We start from the raw sequence: 15491 nt of genomic DNA, 5'->3' as shown, positions 1-15491 counted from the left end.
GGATAGTTGTATGGCATTGAAGCTTGCCTGGAGGCTTGTTAACAGTGTCCAAAGAAGGGCCAGAAGTATACAGAATGGTGTCGTCTGCGTAGAGGTGGATCAGAGACTCACCAGCGGCAAGAGCGACATCATTGATGTATACAGAGAAGAGAGTCGGTCCAAGAATTTAACCCTGTGGCACCCCCATAGAGACTGCCAGAGGTCCGGACAGCAGACCCTCCGATTTGACACACTGAACTCTATCAGAGAAGTAGTTGGTGAACCAGGCGAGGCAATCATTTGAGAAACCAAGGCTGTCAAGTCTGCCGATGTGGTGATTGACAGTCGAAAGCCTTGGCCAGATCAATGAATACGGCTGCACAGTAATGTTTCTTATCGATGGCGGTTATGATATCGTTTAGGACCTTGAGCGTGGCTGAGGTGCACCCATGACCAGCTCTGAAACCAGATTGCATATCAGAGAAGGTATGGTGAAATTCGAAATGGTCTGTAATCTGTTTGTTGACTTGGCTTTCGAAGACTTTAGAAAGGCAGGGTAGGATAGATATAGGTCTGTAGCAGTTTGGGTCAAGAGTGTCCCCCCCTTTGAAGAGGGGGATGACCGCAGCTGCTTTCCAATCTTTGGGAATCTCAGACTACACGAAAGAGGTTGAACAGGCTAGTAATAGGGGTGGCAACAATTTCGGCAGATCATTTTAGAAAGAAAGGGTCCAGATTGTCTAGCCCGGCTGATTTGTAGGGGTCCAGATTTTGCAGCTCTTTCAGAACATCAGCTGATTGGATTTGGGAGAAGGAGAAATGGGGAAGGCTTAGGCGAGTTGCTGTGGGGGGTGCAGTGCTGTTGACCGGGGAAGGGGTAGCCAGGTGGAAAGCATGGCCAGCCGTAGAAAAATGCTTATTGAAATTCTCAATTATAGTGCATTTATCAGTGGTGACAGTGTTTCCTATCTTCAGTGCAGTGGGCAGCTGGGAGGAGGTGTTCTTATTCTCCATGGACTTTACAGTGTCCCAGAACTTTTTTGAGTTAGTGTTGCAGGAAGCAAATTTCTGCTTGAAACAGCTAGCCTTAGCTTTCCTAACTGCCTGTGTATAATGGTTTCTAGCTTCCCTGAACAGCTGCATATCACGGGGGCTGTTCGATGCTAATGCAGAACGCCATAGGATATTTTTGTGTTGGTTAAGGGCAGTCAGGTCTGGGGAGAACCAAGGGCTATATCTGCTCCTGGTTCTACATTTCTTGAATGGGGCATGCTTATTTAAGATGGTTAGCATTAAAAAAAAATAATAATAAAATTACAAAAAATAACCAGGCATCCTCTACTGACGGGATGAGATCAATATCCTTCCAGGATACCCCGGCCAGGTCGATTAGAAAGACCTGCTCGCTGTAGTGTTTCAGGGAGCGTTTGACAGTGATGAGTGGAGGTCGTTTAACCGCTGACCCATTACGGATACAGGCAATGAAGCAGTGATCGCTGAGATCTGCGTTGCAAAATACATTTAGAAATCTATGTTATTCAATTATTGCACCCACACTGCTCGCACGCCCCAACGAGCATCTGCGTTGCCAAGGGCTAAAATAGAAATCAGTTCTATTTCTGATGCAGATCACGCTGCAAGTCCTGCAGAAGGAAGCGGGTACCCACGTGCCATCTCCTCATTGGTTATACCCACATGGGTGACTGAAAGACGAAAGAGGTCAGTGGCGGTAATGCACCTAATTTATAAAAGTTGCCAAGCGAAGAAAAAGCCTGGAAGGAGGAGAGATGACTAGAAACGATTAGTTTGACCGTTTAATGTGTGGATTAATTGTAGAGTAGAGGACCTTGTGCATTTCATGGAAAATAACAACCAGGACAAAATAGCTAGCTAGCAACAGCAAGCTAGCTAAATAGGACAAATTAGCTAGCAAGCTAACTAACTGAAGTACCATAAGTGTTTAATGCTTTTCCACCTGTCCACAAATTAATGTAATTGGTATAGAGTTTGTTTTGATATTTGAACCTGCGTGTCGTGATCGCGTTTGGTGTCGGGAGACAAAATAAATGTATGCACAATGGTGCAGGATGGCACACTCGCACAGCCGGTTTGGGTTCTGTTTAAGACAGCACTACAGGGAGACGGGACAGACAGCTGATCGTCATTGCAGTGGCAGACCACGTGTAACAACACCTGCACAGGATCGGTACATCCGAACATCACACCTGCGGGTCAGGTACAGGATGGCAACAACGACTGCCCGAGTTACACCAGGAACGCACAATCCGTCCCTCAGTGCTCAGACTGTCAACAATAGGCAGAGAGAGGCTGGACAGAGGGCTGGTAGGCCTGTTGTAAGGCAGGTCCTCACCAGACATCACCGGCAACAATGTCGCCAATGGGCACAAACCCACCGTCGCTGGACCAGACAGGACTGACAAAAAGTGCTCTTCACTAATGAGTCGCGGTTTTGTCTCACTAGGGGTGATGGTTGGTTTCGGGTTAGGGTTAGGGTACTCTGGAGCAGGATCGATTTGGAGGTGGAGGCTCCGTCATGTTCTGGGGCGGTGTGTCGCAGCATCATCGGACTGAGCTTGTTGTCATTGCAGGCCATCTCAATGCTGTGCGTTACAGGGAAGACATCCTCCTCCCTCGTGGTACCCTTCCTGCAGGCTCATCCTGACATGACCCTCCAGCATGACAATGCCACCAGCCATACTGCTCATTCTGTCAGTGATCTGCTATGGCCAGCGGAGAGCCCGGCACTCAATCCCATTGAGAACGTCTGGAACCTGTTGGATCGGAGGGTGAGGGAGGGCTAGCCCCCCCCCCCCCCCCCCCCCCCCCACAGAAATGTCTGGGACCTTGCAGGTGCCTTGGTAGAAGAATGGGGTAACATCTCACAGCAAGAACGGGCAAATCTGGGGCAGTCCATGAGGAGGAGATGCACTGCAGTACTTAATGCAGCTGGTGGCCACACCAGATACTGACTTACTTTTGATTTGGACCCCCCTTTGTTCAGGGACACAGTATTCCATTTCTGTTAGTCACATGTCTCTGGAACTTGTTCAGTTTGTCTCAGTTGTTATGTTCATAGAAATATCTACAGATGTTAGGTTTTCCGAAAATAAACGCAGTTGACAGTGAGAGGACGTTTCTTTTTTTGATGAGTTTACATTTATACTCAACTTTTCATACAATCATCATATACACTGCTGCTACTCTGTTTATCATACAGTATATACTGATGCCTAGTCACCTCACCACTGTACTGTACATCTCCCTCCCTCCACTCCAGTGTCCCTGCCCATTGTATTTATGGTTCTGGAACTGACCCTGTATATACTTACTTGTCGTCTTATTTTTATTGCTTGTTTTGTTTTTTCTCATGTTTAGTGCTATATTGATTACTGTATTTTTGGATTTAGAGTTTGCAAGAAGTGCACAAGTACAGTGAAATGCCTGTGACATTAACTTGAAACTGTAGACAACCTGACTGTGGTACAAATTATTTGCTGAACTGTCTGCAGGTTTATCAATCATATTGTCTTTGTTTTGATTAATTTACAACCTGATTTATGAGGTAAATAATTACTGTAGCTACCATTTCATAATATTTGTTTCAGTCACACATTCAGCCTATGAATGATAAGGTAACTTTTTTTTGCAGGGGTGTTTTCTAGTAAGTTTGTAGCATTCCAACAACACGGGGCTGAGAGAGAAGGGAAGGGAGCGTGGGATATGATGTTGTTCCCTTAGGATTTGGTGCACACCACTGACTGCGCTCTCCTAGCTACCCACACAATCAGGATTCTTAGTTTTAGTTTGACGACTCTCTCTCTCTCTCTCTCTCTCTCTGTCTCTCTCTCTCATATTGCAGAAGTTGCAGAACTTGAAGCCAACCTTCCTAGTAAGTGTATGCAGTGCAACATAAAAAAAGTTGCGGATTCATGTGAATGATGTGTTTGATGTTCCCATGGCTCATTAGTAACTGAAGAGTCAGTTGCAGGCAGCGGTGGATGGCTCGGCTGTAGTGCTCCTGTCTGAACACCAGGGGGAGAATAAGAGCCACTGGAAAATGGATGATGATCATAGACTTCTACTTCTTACTTTTATAGCCAAATACAGTGCTCCATTGATATATATACACCACCGGTCAAATGTTTTAGAACATCTACTCATTCAAGGGTTTTTCTTTATTTAGACTATTTTCTACATTGTAGAATAATAGTAAAGACGTCAAAACTATGAAATAACACATGGAATCATGTAGTAACCAAAAAAGTGTTAAACAAATTAAAATATATTTGAGATTCTTCAAATAGCCATCCTTTGCCTTGATGACAGCTTTGCACACTCTTGGCATTCTCTCTCAACCAGCTTCATGGCATTCTCTCTCAACCAGTATCACCTGGAATGCATTTCAATTAATGTTGCGTCCTATTAAAAGTTAATTTGTGGAATTTCTTTCCTTAATGCTTTTGAGCCAATCAGTTTTGTTGTGACAAAGTAGGTAGCCCTATTTGGTAAAAGACTAAGTCTATATAATGGCAAGAACAGCTCAAATAAGCAAAGAGAAGGTCAGTAATTACGGAAAATTTCAAGAACTTTGAAAGTTTCTTCAAGTGCATCTGCAAAAACCATCAAGCGCTATGATGAAACTGGCTCTCATGAGGACCGCCACAGGAATGGAAGACCCAGAGTTACCTCTGCTGCAGAGGACACATTCATTAGAGTCACCAGCCTCAGAAATTGCAGCCCAAATAAATTCTTCAGAGTTCAAGTAACAGACACATCTCAACATTAACTGTTCAGAGGAGACTGCGTGACTCAGGCCTTCATGGTCGAATTGTTGCAAAGAAACCACTACTGAAGAGACTTGTTTGGTCCAAGAAACACAATGGACATTAGCCCGGGGAAATGTATCCTTTGGTCTGGAGTCGAAATTTGAGATTTTTGGTTCCAACTGCGGTGTCTTTGTGAGACACGGTGTGGGTGAACGGATGCTCTCTGCATATGTGGTTCCCACTGTGAAGCATGGAGGAGAAGGTGTGGGTGTGCTTTGCTGGTGACAATGTCAGTGATTTTATTTAGAATTCAAGGTACACTTAACCAGCAGGTTTACCACAGCATTCTGCAGTGATACGCCATCCCATCTGGTTTGGGCTTAGTTCCATTATCATTTGTTTTTCAACAGGACAATGACCCAACACACCTCCGGGCTGTGTAAGGGCTATGTGACCAATAAGGAGAGTGATGGAGTGCTGCGTCAGATGACCTGGCCTCCACAATCCCCCGACCTCAACCAAATTGAGATGGTTTGGGATGAGTCGGACCTCAGAGTGAAGGAAAAGCAGCTAACAAGTGCTCAGCATATGTGGGAACTCCTTCAAGACTGTTGGAAAAGCATTCCAGGTGAAGCTGGTTGAGGGAATGCCAATAATGCCTTGATGACAGCAGTGCACAAAGGGTGGCTATTTGAAGAATCTCAATTGTAAAATATATTTTGATTTGTTCAATACTTTTGGTTACTACATTATTCCATATGTTATTTGATAGTGTTGATGTCTTCACTAGTATTCTACAATGTAGAAAATAGTAAAAATGAAGAAAAACCCTTGAATGAGTAGGTGTTCTAAAACGTTTGACCGGTACTGTATTAGCATAACATAGAGATAACAAAGATAGTGTAGACCTAGATTTATAATGTACACATAATATATTTGAATTTAAGATAACTATGTACATTTCCAAGAAAATATCAATTCAACTGTAAATGTTGGCTAATAACAACTGAGAGATATGCCCTTATCCTCTCTCTCACCACCTCCCCACCTTAGGTACGTGTAAAGCCAGCTTCCCTGATGAGAACAAGCTACATCACTTTCAGCTGGCTGTCTCTCCAGGTAAGACCCCACCAGCCCCCATCTCACTAATAGCCAACCTGTGTGTATGTAGACCTACATAAATAACAATTGTATAACACAAGTGTGCAGTGAGCTAGTTACTAGGATAGTAAGGTATGATGACAGTCTGGAAGCTGTTTCTAATCCCTTCAGTCAACCTTTAGAAGTAGGCTCTTAATCAGTGGCAGCGCTTAAGTAATTGTATTCTCCAAACCGTTGACCTCCTCTGAGAGTTAAACTGGATCAGTGAGGTCAGGAGGTCAAGTCTAAGATGGACTACATCAGCGATTTCTCTAATTGCTGCAGACTGCAGTGCTTTTAAAGGGCATAAACTCCATGCCAGCTGAGTATCACACTGATAAAAATAAAATCATGTGCTGTTCTTTTAGACTATTGTCACCATTATCCAAAGTTGTAGCTCACACCAATGACAAGCTGTACCAGTACAAACTTATTATTGAGTATTCTATAGTCCCCTGTTGAGAACTGCTCCCCAGGCAAAAGTTCTGCTTCTCAGGAAGGTAATTGAGAGTCCTGGATCATGTCTGTGACAGCACGTCCTGTTCTAGCCTAAGTGGTTGTTCCCTGTATTTAAATGCAGGCTGTCTCTAGCAGGATGGCAGGCAGGCAGCCATCATTATTCCCCAGGCAGGTCCTGTCTTAGAGCGCTGCCTAGTGCATACCTGTCCTGTATACTGTAGTCTGAAGACGTACTGTTACTGGAGCAGCCTGGAATTATTCATGCCTTAGGAGACTTTGTTCTCCTAACTCTCTGTGTGTGTGTGTGTGTGTGTGTGTGTATTTCATCACGCACACATCCACCCTTCTCCAGGTATGTGTACCTCATTTCTTCTCTTGCTAAATGAGCTCAGTTCCTTCCTTTAGCCTTCATAAAGTGCAGTATCAGCAGATTCTCTGATACTGCGCTGTTGGTTGTCACCATTAGAGCAGTGTTATTCTGGATTATTCAAAGACAGCCTGTTTGGAGGTCACAGAGGGCAGTGTGGTTTAGCTGGGGAGTGAGTAGTAGGAACTGGGGACAGAATAGCTGTTGTTCTCCCTCTGTGTAGCCAGGAGACTTGGCTAGCTGCCCCATGTGTTTAGCCTGCCCTGTCCAGGCTCAGGAGGATGGGCACAGCAACATGCATGTTTAATGCAGTGCATTTGTAATGTTTTGCCACTTTCCTCACATCTGCTGCATTTTTTTTCTCAGACCTTTTTTGTTTTTAAAGAGAGCCTTTACCATTTTGTAATATCTCTGTGTCAGCAGGGCATCTGTAATGCTCAACTCTGTTTGAGAGCTTAATCTAGCATGGAGATAGTGGATAGCATCTCATTTCACCAACTGAACTGTTTTAGAACCAAGCTCCTCAATACCTTGCATGGGTTGGAACATTGAGGTGCCTCCATAGTCCCTGTTCGAGGGCTGATTTAACAATTACCCTCATGCTGTACTTTGGTACGACAAGCTCCAAAATGTCCCTCTGCTGTCAGGCCCGCACTCCTCGAGGTCTATGAAGTTTTTGGTTGAAAAGATTCCGATTGGGGGGACCTAAATAATCTGCTCTGCACAAAGCCCAGGGCTAAGATCATGCAGTGTGAAAAGCCCTCTAATACTAGCTCCTCATTCACAGTCTGTGTCAGTGCCTCAGAGCACGATTGAGAGGACCGCCCAGCCCCAGCAGTTGACTCTTTTTAAATTCACAGCCTGTGGGAATGATAATGGTGATTAATTGCGGAATGACCCGTAGATAAATTATCCTTCGAGTTTCTACTACACAGGTGATGTTGGCAAAACCCACAGGTTCTCCCGGCTCTAATTAAAATACCAAGAGAAGAGGTAATGTCATGAATTTGGATGTGGTGTGTTTAGGAGCCACCTCTATATCACCTCTCTATTTCTGCAGTGCTGTCAGCCAGTCACTCTCGAAAGGAGGCATATTTTATATGCTGAGCAGTCATTTTAGTGTGTGTGCGCGCGTCTGTTTGTGCACGGGTGCTCTCTGAGCCCTCTTAACGCTGAGTCAAGTGTATTCTCTCCTCTTGAGCCTGCTATTGTATTAACTTACTAAAGGCATGGCTCCCCTGCTCTGGAGTTGACCTCTAATGACCGGTAGAGAGGCGAGTGACTGTGGGAGTCTCAGCCTCAGAATCACAGTGCCTAAGGATTGTAATTTAGACCCTTTTGACTTTTTCCATATTTTGTTAGGTTACAGCCTTATTCTGCAATTTAATACATTCCCTCAATCTACATACAATACCCCATAATGACAAAGCAAAAACAGGGTTTTAGACATTTTTGTGAATTAAAATAAACTGAAATATCACATTTACATAAGTATTCTGACCCTTTATGCAGTACTTTGTTGAAGCACCTTTGACAGTGACTACATCCTCGAGTATTTTGGGGTATGACACTACAAGCTTGGCACACCTGTATTTGGGGAGTTTCTCCCATTCTTCTCTGCAGATCCTCTCAAGCTCTGTCAGGTTGGATGGGGAGTGTTGCTGCACAGCTATTTTCAGGTCTCTTCAGAGATGTTCAATCAGGTTCAAGTCCATGGCTCTGGCTGGGCCACTCAAGGATAATCAGAGACTTGCTGCATGCTTAGGGCCATTGTTCTGTTGGAAGGTGAAACTTTGCCTCTGTCTGAGGTCCTGAGCACTCTGGAGTAGGTTTTCATTAAGTATCTCTCTGTACTTTGCTCCATTCGTCTTTGCCGCCCAGTCCCTGCCGCAGAAGACGTGACACTTGGCATTCAGGCCAAAGAGTTCAATCTTGCTTTCTTCAGACCAGAGAATCTTGTTTCTCATGGTCTGAGAGTCTTTAGGTGCCCTTTGGCAAACTCCAAGCGGGCTGTCATGAGGAGTGGCTTTTGTCTGGCCACTCTACCATAATGGCCTGATTGGTGGAGTGCTGCAGAGATGGTTGTCCTTCTGGAAGGTTCTCCCATCTCCACATAGGAACTCTATAAATCTGTCAGTGACCATCCGGTTCTTGGCCACCTCCCTGACCAAGGCCCTTCTCCCCTGATTGCACACTTTCTAGGAAGAGTCTTGGTGGTTCAAAAGGTCTTCCATTTTAAGAATGATGGAGATCACTGTGGTCTTGCGGACCTTCAATGCTGCAGAAATGTTTGGTACCCTTCCCCAGATCTGTGCTTCAACACAATCTTGTTTCGGAGTTCTACGAACAATTCCTTCGACTTCATGGCTTGGGTTTTCCTCTGACATGCACTGTCAGCTGTGGGACATTATATAGACAGGTGTATGTGCCTTTCCAAATAATTTCCAATCAGTTGAATTTACTACAGACCTCCAATCAAGTAGTAGAAACCTCTCAAGGATGATCAATGGAAACAGGATGCATCGGAGCTCAATTTGAGTCTCATAGCAAAGGGTCTGAATACTTTTTTTATTTTTTATTATTAATACACTAACCCTACATTTTTAAATATATTTTTTTTAAATCTGTTTTTGCTTTTCATTAAAGGGGTCTTGTGTGTAGATTGCTGTTTTCGCCTGCCATATCAGTTCTGTTATACTCAGACATTATTTTAACAGTTTTAGAAACTTTAGAGTGTTTTCTTTCCAAATCTACCAATTATATGCATATCCTAGCTTCTGGGCCTGAGTAACAGGCAGTTTACTTTAAGCATGCTTTTCATCAGGATGTGAAAATACTGCCCCCTACCCTGTAATTGAACCCACAAATGCTGATGCTCCAGATACTCAAGTAGTCTAAAGGACAGTTTTATTGCTTCTTTAATCAGGACAACAGTTTCAGCTGTGCTAGCATAATTGCAAAAGGTTTTTCTAATGATCAATTAGCCTTTTAAAATTATAAACTTGGATTAGCTAACACAACGTGACATTGGAACACAGGAGTGATGGTTGCTGATAATGGGCCTCTGTAGGCCTATGTAGATATTCCATTAAAAATCATCTGTTTCCAGATACAATAGTCATTTACAACATTAACAATGTCTACACTGTATTTCTGATCAATTTGGTGTTATTTTAATGGACAAAATATTTTATTTTATTTCACAAACAAGGACATTTCTAAGTGACCCCAAACTTTTGAACGGTAATGTACTTACCACACCATCATCTAATTGGACTTTCCTCTATATGTCCATTCTTGTGGTTAAATTACTCTATCATAAAATGTTGTCTGTCATATCTAGGGCGGTCATACTTAGTGGTGTGTTGCTTAGGGCACTATCCTAAGTTGATAACTACAGCTGTAAGGCACCAGCTCCGGACAGTCTAGAGGGATGACCTATGGACAGTGGTGTAAACTACTTATTTAAACTAGTGTTAGTATTTTTACTTAAGTAGTTTTTTTTGTGGTATCTGTACTTTACTATTTATATTTTTGCCAACTTTTACTTCACTGCATTCCTAAAGAAAATGATATACCTTTTACTCCATACATTTTCCCTGACACCCAAAAGTTCTTGTTACATTTTGACAGGAAAAGGGTCCAATTCACGTACTTATCAAGAGAACATCCCTGGCCTCCCGGGTGGCGCAGTGGTTAAGGGCGCTATACTGCAGCGCCAGCTGTGCCATCAGAGTCCCCCGGCCGCGACCGGGAGGTCCGTGGGGCGACGCACAATTGGCCTAGCGTCGTCCGGGTTAGGGAGTGATTGGTCGGTAGGGATCTCCTTGTCTCATCGCGCACCAGCGACTCCTGTGGCGGGCCGGGCGCAGTGCGCACTAGCCAAGGTTGCCAGGTGCACGGTGTAGCCTCCGACACATTGGTGCGGCTGGCTTCAGGGTTGGATGCACGCTGTGTTAAGAAGCAGTACGGCTGGTTGGGTTGTGTATCGGAGGACGCATGACATTCAGCCTTCGTCTCTCCCGAGCCCGTACGGGAGTTGTAGCAATGAGACAAGATGGTAGCTACTACAACAATTGGATACCACGAAATTGGGGAGAAAAAGGGGTAAAAAAAAAAAAAGAAAAAAGAGAACATCCCTGGTCATCTGCCTTTGATCTTGCGGACTCACTAAAGCACATGCTTCGTTCATAAATTATATCAGGTTTTCCTAATATAAGGATTTTGAAATTATTCATACTTTTACTTTTGATACCTCAAGTAGTATTTTACTGGGGTATTTAACTTGAGTCTTTTTCTATGAATTTATCTTTACTTTTACACCAACAACCAAGAGAATGAACTAAAGAGAAAAACAGAAAACCGCAAACAACAATGCCAAAAACAACAAAAAAAACGAAGGACATCAAGGACAACTAAAATCATAACAGCAATGCCAACTGTATATGTTTGTGTGCATGTCTGGCACTTACATGTACAGTGGGGCAAAAAAAGTATTTAGTCAGCCACCAATTGTGCAAGTTCTCCAACTTAAAAAGATGAGAGGCCTGTAATTTTCATCATAGGTACACTTCAACTGTGACAGACAAAATGAGAAAAAAAAATCCAGAAAATCACATTGTAGGATTTTTAATGAATTTATTTGCAAATTATGGTGGAAAATAAGTATTTGGTCAATAACAAAAGTTCTCAATACTTTGTTATATACCCTTTGTGGCAATGACAGAGGTCAAACGTTTTCTGTAAGTCTTCACAAGGGTTTCACACACTATTGCTGGTATTTTGGCCCATTCCTCCATGCAGATCTCCTCTAGAGCAGTGATGTTTTGTGGCTGTTGCTGGGCAACACGGACTTTCAACTCCCTCCAAAGATGTTCTATAGTGTTGAGATCTGGAGACTGGCTAGGCCACTCCAGGACCTTGAAATGCTTCTTACGAAGCCACTCCTTCGTTGCCCGGGCGGTGTGTTTGGGATCATTGTCATGCTGTAAGACCCAGCCATGTTTCATCTTCAATACCCTTGCTGATGGAAGGAGGTTTTCACTTAAAATCTCACGATACATGGCCCCATTCATTCTTTCCTTTACACGGATCAGTCGTCCTGGTCCCTTTGCAGAAAAACAGCCCCAAAGCATGATGTTTCCACCCCCATGCTTCACAGTAGGTATGGTGTCCTTTGGATGCAACTCAGCATTCTTTGTCCTCCAAACACGACGAGTTGAGTTTTTACCAAAAAGTTATATTTTGGTTTCATCTGACCATATGACATTCTCCCAATCTTCTTCTGGATCGTCCAAATGCTCTCTAGCAAACTTCAGATGAGCCTGGACATGTACTGGCTTAAGCAGGGGGACACGTCTGGCACTGCAGGATTTGAGTCCCTGGCGGCGTAGTGTTACACTGATGGTAGGCTTTGTTATTTTGGTCTCAGCTCTCTGCAGGTCATTAACTAGGGTGAGATCTTGCGTGGAGCCCCAGATCGAGGGAGATTATCAGTGGTCTTGTATGTCTTCCATTTCCTAATAATTGCTCCCACAGTTGATTTCTTCCAACCAAGCTGCTTACCTATTGCAGGTTCAGTCTTCCCAGCCTGTTGCAGGTCTACAATTTTGTTTCTGGTATCCGTTGACAGCTCTTTGGTCTTGGCCATAGTGGAGTTTGGAGTGTGACTGTTTGAGGTTGTGGACAGGTGTCTTTTATACTGATAACAAGTTCAAACAGGTGCCATTAATACAGGTAACGAGTGGAGGACAGAGGAGCCTCAACCTCCTGGTGTTAGGGGGCAGTATTTTCATTTTTGGGAAAAAAAACATTCTCGTTTTAAACGGGATATTTTGCCAGGAAAAGATGCTAGAATATGCATATAATTGACAGCTTTGGATAGACAACACTAACGTTTCCAAAACTGTAAAGATATTGTCTGTGAATATAACAGAAATTATGTTGCAGGCGAAAGCCTGAGAAAAATCCAATCCGGAAGTGCCCCAGGTTTTGAAAGCGCTGCGTTCCAATGACTCCCTATTCAGCTGTGAATGTATCAACGAGCTTACGCTTACTCTGTTGAAGAATAGCCGTAGGTGGCCACATTGCGTAAGTGGTCACATGGTGGCTCCGAGAGAGATTCTCGCGTAAAATACAGAGGTAGCCATTACAATCGGTCCTAGTGAAAAACGAATTGTCCCGACGGATATATTATCCAATAGATATTAGAAAGACACCTTGAGGATGGATTCTAAACAACGTTTGCCATGTTTCTGTCGATATTATGGAGCTAATTTGGAATATTTTTCGGCGTTGTGGTGACCGCAATTTCCGGGCGATTTCTTAGCCAAACGTGAACAAACGGAGCTATTTCGCCTACAAAAATAATATTTTGGGAAAAAATGAACTTTGGCTGTCTACCTGGGAGTCTCGTGAGTGAAAACATCCGAAGTTCATCAAAGGTAAACGATTTAATTTGATTGCTTTTTTGATTTCCGTGACAGGGTTGCCTGCTGCTAGCAAGGCATGATGCTATGCTAGGCTATGATAAACTTACACAAATGCTTGTCTAGCATTGGCTGTAAAGCATATTTTGAAAATCTGAGATGACAGGGTGATTAACAAACGGCTAAGCTGTGTTCCAATATATTTCACTTGCGATTTTCATGAATAGGAATATTTTCTAGGAAGATTTATGTCCGTTGCGTTATGCTAATTAGTATCAGATGATGACAACGGTCCCATTCACGGGATGGGGTGTCACTACAGATTAAAGAAGAAGTTACAGGTCTGTGAGAGCCAAGAATCTTGCTTGTTTGTAGGTGACCAAATACTTATTTTCCACCATAATTTGCAAATAAATTCATTAAAAATCCTACAATGTGATTTTCTGATTTTTTTTTGTCATAGTTGAAGTGTACCTTTGAAAATTACAGGCCTCATCTTTTTAAGTGGGAGAACTTGCACAATTGGTGGCTGACCAAATACTTTTTTGCCCCACTGTATGTGTGTGTTCTTGTATGCGTTTATTTGAATGAGTGGGTGTTTGTACATGTGTACAAACACCTGCACGGCATCAGCCTCAGGCAAACCGGCATTAGCTGCAAAAACACTGCCCCTCAGTGTCATTCAAACAGACTTTTTATTATGTTTTATTTTGACTTTATTTTTGACTTTGACTTAACTAGTTTTAATCTTTGACCATCATTATCTCCCGCACATCAACTCTACTCCCACTTGTCTCCAATACCACATCCCAACCCTCAGCTTCCCTCAGCCCTTCCCACCTATCTCTGCTGGCCACCCTCTTCGGATTTCTATGCAACATATCTTTCAACTATGCTGTGATGTTTAACGTACAATTTCTATCTAATCAAGTAGAATCCACAGATTGCGAGTTGAAGATCATCATTATTTTTACTAAGAATATTAGTAATTGACTGACCCAGTCTTTCCAGATCTCCTAACAGTACTATTTCCGGGGTCAATTTTAGATCAATGCTATGCATTTTCAGCCATTCTTGAACCTGAGACCAGAAACAGGCTACCTGAGGGCAATACCCTGAGAAATCAGACCTTCCTGCTGAGTACCTGACAGACTACCATTTCTATAGGAGTAGTTAAAACCATCTAACAATGGAGCTTTTAGTATACCAAAAAAGGCTTGATATACCTCTACCGGTATGCCATCAAGCCCTGGGGTTTTTCCAGGCTGAAAGAATTTAATAGCCTCTAATTTGGCCTTCTCACTGATCTTTCTGTAGATTTGTTAATTTTCCATTTTTTTTTAATTATTTGGAAAGAATTCCTTACCGTAATCTTCATTCAGTGGGAGAGGATGAGACGGAAAAGAGAACATCTCCCTAAAATATTTAGCTTCCACTTTTAAAATATAATTCGAAGAGTCATAGATGACGGTCTTCAGCAATGAGTTTCTGCAAATGTATTTTTGTTAGCATTCCCGTATTGGAGATTCGGGAAGAATTTAATTTTTCTCCATATTCTATTCAGTTTGCTTGAATAAATTCCTCAAGTTCTTTTTGTTTTTCCTCTAGCTTATTTTGCATCTCTGTGGTATCATTTTTATTGCTATCTACATGTACTATTAGTTCATGGATTTCCCTTGTTTGTCTCTTTTAGCCAGAAACTGCTTTGTTATTATTGATGAATATTGAATTGATTGACCCCTGAAGGTACGTTTTAAAGGTATCCCAAACAATAAGGGGATTTTCTGAACCTATATTATACTGGAAAAATTAAGCTCTAAATTATTTTGTCCTAGTTAAAAATGTTGTCCTCCAGTAAACTTTGATTAAATTTCCAATATCCCCGTCCACGTGGACAATCTGAATTATGTGAAGGCCAATTAGATGATGATCCGATCACATTCTGTCTCCTATTAAAACTTTTTGAACCTTTATGCAAGAGACAAAGTAGGCAAGACGACTAGCTTGATTAAGTCTCCATGTATATCTCACTAGGTCAGGGTTTTTTAGTGTCCAAATATCCACTATTTCTAATGTGTCCATAATATTTGTGATTTCCCAAAGGGCATGGTGATAATAGTTTGTAGAATGATAACTTTTACGCCCAACTTAACACCTGTCTCCTACCATAATGATTTGATCATTTGTTGCCTGTAAGTTCAACAAATTGCTATAAATGTTTTCAAACAAGTATGGATCATCCTGATTTAGACCATATAGATTAATGAGCCAAATCTCTTTTTCATCCACTTTCATTATCAAAAAGATCCACCTTTCTCGCGAATCATCATT

The 15491-nt window shown here is 42.6% G+C and overlaps 1 protein-coding gene across 1 annotated transcript in view; it reads left to right on the top strand.

The window, feature by feature from the left end:
• LOC110520213 (NEDD8-conjugating enzyme UBE2F) overlaps positions 1-15491 on the top strand; it is a 90017-nt gene that overhangs the window by 9501 nt on the left and 65025 nt on the right. Inside the window, exons 3-4 of the mRNA XM_036974604.1 lie at positions 3860-3889; positions 5820-5885. Coding sequence (XP_036830499.1) covers positions 3860-3889; positions 5820-5885 — 96 coding nt within the window. The remainder of the gene's footprint in view (positions 1-3859; positions 3890-5819; positions 5886-15491) is intronic.

The sequence above is a fragment of the Oncorhynchus mykiss genome, chromosome 3 (assembly GCF_013265735.2).
Source record: "Oncorhynchus mykiss isolate Arlee chromosome 3, USDA_OmykA_1.1, whole genome shotgun sequence".
Taxonomy (NCBI): Eukaryota; Metazoa; Chordata; class Actinopteri; order Salmoniformes; family Salmonidae; genus Oncorhynchus; species Oncorhynchus mykiss.
Note: the sequence above shows the minus strand (reverse complement) of the source record. Positions and strands in the feature narration are given on the sequence as shown.